The sequence below is a fragment of the Macadamia integrifolia genome, chromosome 10 (assembly GCF_013358625.1).
Source record: "Macadamia integrifolia cultivar HAES 741 chromosome 10, SCU_Mint_v3, whole genome shotgun sequence".
Lineage (NCBI taxonomy): Eukaryota > Viridiplantae > Streptophyta > Magnoliopsida > Proteales > Proteaceae > Macadamia > Macadamia integrifolia.
Window position 1 is genome coordinate 30,308,635 of NC_056566.1, and position 7,162 is coordinate 30,315,796.

The following is a 7,162-nucleotide window of genomic DNA, read 5'->3' on the forward strand; positions in this document are numbered from 1 at the left end:
CCGTTTCTCTTCTTCTCTTTTCAAAACTTATTAATAACTCCGTAAAAGATTTTTTTTCTTTTTTAATCTGTGGCTAATGCGGTGAACCTTTAATTTATGCAGGTACCACTTGTGCCACAGTCCTCACCCGTGCTATATTTTCCGAGGGCTGCAAATCAGTTGCAGCTGGGATGAATGCAATGGACCTGTGTCATGGAATCACAATGGCTGTTGATGCTGTTGTTACAAACCTGAAGAGCAGAGCCAGAATGATTAGCACAATTGAAGAAATTGCACAGGTTTATTTCTTTCACCCATTAGTTTTGTTGCAATTGTTAGAAGTGAAGGGTTGTAATGAACCATTATGGGCTACAGTTATTGTTTTTTTTTTTTACTCAGCAGTTGATTTAATTCTGTTGGCTGCAGTTCTTTCATTAGGAAAAAAAAAAAATCTCTAACTATGATTCATGCTTTAATTTCTTCTAGAAATTTTGGGCATTCACAATTTACAAGTGCCATATACTTCTTATATATAAATAAAGTAAAATACTTTGTTGTCATAATGAACTACGTTGAGATTGGAATTTTCGGTAGCAGTACTTGAGAGTTGATTTTCCATGTCTTTGTAAAATTTGGCTCAATTAGTTTTCATGGGAGGGATAGATATCGCTTGTTGCAATATCGATTGTTTAATATCAAGTTGCTTTTGATGGTTAATAAAATTCTTAAAAGAATCCATTTAGGCTAAATTAGTACCAATATTGGTGATAGATTAATATTCGATATAGTTTCTATTTTCAATCATTTTTCTATTTGATGGTTAATATTCAATATAGTTTCTATTTTCAATCATCTTTCTATTTGATAGTTAATATTCCTTCTTTCTCTGTATTTCTCTTTGTTTACTTCTTTTTAAGTTTCAGATTATAAAATTCTTTAATCTTCTAGGGTTTCCTTCTTCGTAAGAGTAGAGAGAAGCTCTAGATTGCAGCTCAAAGTGTTTCCTTCTGTTAATCTGATTGCATTGAAGTGTTTTCGCATGAAGTAATTCCTTTTCTCTCCACTCCTCTCTATATGTTACTTTTAGTATGGCATGTTTGGTACTTTTGTAATAGGTGCAAAGTCATTCAATCGGCAAAGCTTTGATCACATTGGAGACACTCAAAATCCTTATGAGCAAGCAATATCTATCATTTGAAGAGCATTAAGGTTTTTTTTTTTATGAGAATGATTTGATACCCTGTTTCAGATTTGGAGATGACAGTTTCTTATGATCATATGCTTTCATGGGTTGTTTAGTAGCTGACTCTATCTTGATTACACACTAACGTTCTCTTTTCTATATTTTGGCAACATCAATATATGATCAAGATGTCTTTAGTTACTATCCTAATGAGAGACACTGATGGATTAGAGAAAGCTTTGACTCCAACAAATAAATAGTCCCCTTCTACCGTTGGCAGGTTAAACTTTTTCTATTGCATTATTTTTGCTTTGAAGAAGATATCAATCTGGTAGATGATTGTCAGCTTCGTTATAATTGGACCAACATCATTTGCTCCCATTGTTGAAATGGCTATGACTATTGTCGACCAAAGCAGTGGTCAATGCCATGTTTTATTGATAATAGCTGATGGGCAGGTAACTTTTTGTTTGGTCCAGTTCTCATTTTTAGTATAATGAAGAACTATTATTCCGTAGAAATATTATTTTAGCTTCAACTTTGATCATGAGTGCATTACATTGTGGCTATAAGCTACTATGCCATATGTTGGTTCTACCACTGTAGTGTATGTATGGTGGAATACAAAATTTTACTTTCATCCACTTATCATGTTTCAGTTATTGGCAATTCTTATTTTACATTTTTTTTTTTTGGTTCTCAGATTTTATTCTTTTTTGGATTCTCGGATAGGATTTTTTTTCCATAGTCCTCATAATTTTGTAATGATGTAGAGTTCTTCATTTTGGCATTAAATTGGGTAATCATGACATTAATTTCTTGTGTGAAAGATATAAATCATTGTATTTAGAAATTGGATCTAATATATCATGCCATTTTTCATTATAAAGAAGCCTTGCTCCCTCCCCCTCTCTTTTATGGTTTGAGATAACTCATGAACTTTTCTTTGCTGTTCTTAGGAATGGACTCTCTATGAGATATTAAGATATGCACTCCAACACAATTGGACTGCTTATGAGGAAGCTCTGAAAACAAACCCTCTTTTGGCCAAAATGGTAATAAATGGAGTCGTCTACTCCTTGGGGGGATTGGATTGTGCAAGTATGACTTAGTCTTGAAATAAAACCTTGTTTCTTGGTTATCTTCTTTTTCTATTACGAAAATTTGGTAATCTATTACTTTATTCTAAAATAACTTGCAATGCTATGAAGGAAACCTCTTTTTGAGTTTGACAAAACCCAAATATTCAGATCAAGCCTTGTAGGGTTCTCTCTACATGGCTCCCTTTTTTTCTATTATTACTAATTCTGTGAAGGGACTATCATGGTTTACATTAGAGTATTTATCTCAATTTATTTTTTGATTCTCTTTAGAAGATTGAAGACCTTTGTTGTCCAGGCTCTTTTTTCTTTCCAGGGCTGGTGTGGTCCCTACTAAGGTTATTGAGTCTGATCATGACAACCATCCGCACCAAGGCCTTATCAAATGTTATTTGCTCACAAGAGTTTGAGCCCAGCTGCATATGTGTGCATATATATATATATATATATATATATATTTTCTTTTCTTCATTTATTGCTCTCTCTCTCTCTCTCTCTCTCTCTCTTTTTGCAACACATGATTATAAATGCAACTAAAGTACTAAACTAACTAGCCTCATTCCAGTTACTTGTAGTTGGGTCCAACAATTCTGTTGCTCCTTATACTCTATTTAAGTTCAATTATTCAAACACTCATGCTAATGCATTTTCTCACTACAACCTGATATTCTCGAGATTTCCCAGTACATTTTCTTCTTGGATTCTCAATGCATATTTATGTTTTGTTTTGAGGAAATGAATCAGTACAATTTGGGCATTTGTAGCCAAAGAAAGCTTAGGAAAGGCTTATTTGTTCTTCGTAGATGGGCAATGATTATTTTCTTTAAAGGAACATGTGTTTGCACCTCCTTAAACTCCGGAAAAATAGCATGGGTTTTATTTGATTTGAAATATTATATTTCAATTTTGTTTTTTCCTTTCTTTGATCACAACTTTTATAATTTAAATATTTATCTTTAACTCAATTTGCAGAGCACTTCGGGTGTGGGTAGTTATTTCAAGCCTCAAAAGGATGGTGGTTCGAATCCACCAAGTCCCTTGTCTATATTTTCATTTTAATTTTACTGATAGTGTCATGGGAATTGATACATATCAAATGAAAAGCAAAAATGTCCTATAACTTTTATTTTGACATAATCAGTTCTTTGTTGATATATGTAATGTATAACATGATCTTCATTTGTCAAGTTACTTACATCCTCTAAATTATGTTACATTTTGTAGTTTTCTTATTAAATGGATTTTGATGACACATGAAACCATATTTAATATTCTTCTTAGATTTCTGAAGGTAAGAAAGTTTTATTTCCGTGCTTATTATCATGATTGTAAATAACCCAAACTCAGTAGTTTTGTTTGCACTTTTGGGCTTCCATTTGGTATGTTTCTTATATTCCCACTTAAAGCGTCTCTGATATAGGTACTAACACATCACCCACTATTGGGACTTAGAAGCTTTGTCCTTCCCACTTAAAACATCTTTGATATGCTTGTTCAATTTATCACCGGTAATGATAAAGTTTTGCAAAGTTATTGATGAAATGGCAGACAACTCTGTCATCATATGCTGCCCCACCCCTTCATTTTTTTATTTTTATTTTTTGTTACCATATCTATTAAGTTTTTGAGTTATAAATAAATGTTAATATTAGTTGGAAAATTTCCATTTTGTTTATGTTTCAAGGGTTAGAAACTCAATTAAAGTGACAAATTTTACTCGAAATAATATTGACTTTGTGTCAAGTTGTCCATTGCACTCAATCATGTAAATCATTTGTTCTCTCTCTCTCTCTCTCTCTCTCTCTCTCCAAAATAGCATTTAACCATTGATTGTTGAAAAAAACCGTACGTATAAAAATGTTTGGCCACACGTGCATTTGCACGTATTTTTTTTTTACTAGTATATATATATATATATATATAATTGTAATGCACCAATATTTGCCACCTTAAGACCCTTGAAGGTTGTTGCCCCTTTGCATAGATTTAGACAATTATAGACCCCCACACTCCCCCAACTAAAAAAAAAAACAAAGAAGATTAAATAAGAAGTCTTGACAAAAGAGGAAATGATTTAGATGATTAAACAAGTCTTGACAAAAAGGAAAATCATTGTGGATCATTTCAAAATATTGTTCTACAAACTCAATTCTTGAAGCCTAGGCAAAAGAAATTGAAAACATAACAAAAATAGTGAAACCATTGTACTCAAAGTAGCAAGATACATTTTCCCTATCACGTGAAATGGTTCCCTCATTGTCTACGTCATAAATCCTTAGAAGAAGAGCAACTCACCACAATTATGTTAACCTGCACAACGTGGCAAATTTTCAGTCAACAAACACATTTGATTAACAATATGGTTTGAATCAAACTAATTGATTTTAGTAAATGAAGAAAACAAGTACAGACGACTAAACACTTTCTAATCAGTTCCAGTTAGAGAATGAAAAAAAAAATAAAATAATTGATGAGCTTGATTTCAGAGTAACAAGGGAAGAGAGATATGTTTCAATCCTCTTCATTGGATTTGTAAGGTTTTGAACATGCAACCATATTACAATGATTAATAATTTAACTAAGGTGTTAATACTAGTTGATTTCAGGCTTATACAAGAATGAGCAAGAAAAATTCTTCACAAGCTAAATTGAACTACTCTGCAGTTCAAGCTTAAACAAGAATGAGAAAAAATCCTCTTTATTGGATTGGGAGTTTGGGACTACTCTGCATTTCAGTGGATCAAACTAGATTGAACTTTTCAACCTAAGTTTTCCATAAAGTCTGCTTGCTGTCAACAAAATCCAGTAAGTAGATAGTAGTTCATCGACTAGAAGAGAATAATTAAGAGAATGCAAACATAAAAGAGGTCACTAAAAGCCCACAGTAATAATCGGTTTGGTGGTTTCATTTGCACCAATTTGTTTGCAATAAAAGGAATGTAGGAACTAATAATATTGGCCATGTGTACTGTCTTTAGTAAATTCCCTAAAAAATCCATGGGAGCTTACACTCACCAAACCAACGAACACACCTTGACAACATCTAACCTGCACTGAGAATCACAAATTAGGAAGCTGGAGAGCTCGAACAAGAATGCTAATTAAGTACCATAAATGAGAATTACAGGATAATCCTTATAGAGAGATAATCGTATCCAACTGGGCTACAAAATAGAAGAACAAAAAAAATGCCTCTTCATCAACTAGAAGAGAATATTTAAGAGAAAATTTTAAAATAGTCACAACAATTTTTGCAAGATTCAAAAGTTAACAGCTATAAAGAAGTTGACAAAAATGTATGTATCGCTTACGTGGAACCCAGGGTCCTTTGACTTTTCAACCCAACTCCTATCCATTCAATTAATACATAAATTCACCTTTGATAATTTCGTCAACCACAAAACAAATCAGCTTCCAATTTGATGGCTGTAAGTGAACAACCACATATCATAAACTAAAGCATTGATAATTAATTACAAAACATAAAATATAGACAAATGAAGTTTTAGAGCAATCTAAGGGTATATCCCTTCAATGAAAACCATAAGGTATATACATGGTGTCCACAACACCAATGTCATAGCCTTCACACTTAGGTGTTGTATAACATAGTTAAAGAAATAAGAATTTTACAGGTCAAGCAAGAATAGGATGGATCATTGGTACTGAAGTAATATTGAATGAAAAAGAGTTGTCAAATGCTAACTTCTGTTGGGTTCTCTCCACTTGTTTCTTTTCCAAATGCTTCTTTGTTTGTGCGAGTTGTTTCTCTGTTTCAACACCAAATGGAAGCAAAGATTAGTAGATAATGGAGAAAAGGGTTTCCAAAAAAAATAAAAACTGACGAAATGTTTACTTAATTTTCCTGGCAGGCTGAACTTAATTGTATGGTGTTGGGTTTGTTGCAAAATTGAACCATGGTTAATACCTTTCATGTGATTATTCTCACGGTTAACTCCATATATGTACCTACATCCATTTTGCAATCAATAATTATTTCATGATCATCACCATTCAAATTTTAGAATACATGTAAATATGTCATCATACATACTATCAACATTTGGACCTCTTATTGGATTCTAGAAAGCCAAGAGATTCCATAGACTGAATGATCTTAACTAACTGAAGCACTTGGCTATTTTGGATATGAGAAATAAAGAATTTTTTGTTTTTCAAAGAAAGGCAATTAGTACAGACAGAAAAATGGTGGTGCCGACTACAGAACCTTTTGAATTGGTCTTAAAATATGATATGGGAGGTATGAACCATCCTACAAATTATCCAAGATATAATAATAGTTGTAAATACCCAACTACAATCCCCTTTATGCCATTCACAAAATTTAATTATGGTTTAAATAACAGATATCGAAAATTTAACAACCCCCTTCCAAGAAAAAAAAATGACAATTAAGGTTTTGCTGGGTATATGCATTCTCACCTTAGATTGTGGATCTACAAATTAATTCTGAATGAAAAGATTGAGAAGAATTGGGTTTTGTAATGCATTCTAGACCTATAACGTATAACCTATTTCAAGAAAGTATTCCAAACACAGCCTAAGGTTTGTATTAAACCCTCTTCCCCCAACCCCCCTTTTCTTATGGGCTGGGGGGAAGGGGGAGATTCTTATAAACAATTCCATAGAGTCTAATAGGGACAATAAATTTTGCAATTGAAATTTTGGACACTGGTTGTAGATACGTATATGAACCTTGAGAAATAACACCCACAAATCATAAATCAAAGAATTGAACCTCACTGTTTGATCCAAAGAAAGTTAACAAAAAAAAGACAATACTTTTTAAGAGGAAGAAAAGGGCTCAGTAAAATCTGTTCATTGGCATGAAAATAAGTGAAATAATAAAGGGTAGGTTGGATTCATCAACAAAAACACA

General features: G+C 32.6%; 1 protein-coding gene across 13 annotated transcripts; it reads left to right on the forward strand.

Moving 5' to 3' along the window:
* LOC122091219 lies at positions 1–3,391 on the forward strand. 13 transcript variants are annotated; one of them, XM_042661072.1, is made up of 4 exons: positions 3–278; positions 1,443–1,620; positions 2,122–2,217; positions 3,235–3,391. In XM_042661072.1, the coding sequence occupies exons 2-4, from the start codon at positions 1,498–1,500 to the stop codon at positions 3,319–3,321; spliced, it is 306 nt and encodes a 101-aa protein (XP_042517006.1). In that variant the 5' UTR covers positions 3–278; positions 1,443–1,497; the 3' UTR covers positions 3,322–3,391. The 13 variants fall into 13 exon arrangements, 8 of the variants coding, with proteins under 8 accessions (XP_042517006.1, XP_042517004.1, XP_042517002.1 ...); XM_042661070.1 differs by having other exon boundaries at positions 8–278; positions 1,351–1,620; XM_042661068.1 differs by having other exon boundaries at positions 16–1,188; positions 1,351–1,620.
* Positions 3,392–7,162: the final 3,771 nt, after the last annotated feature.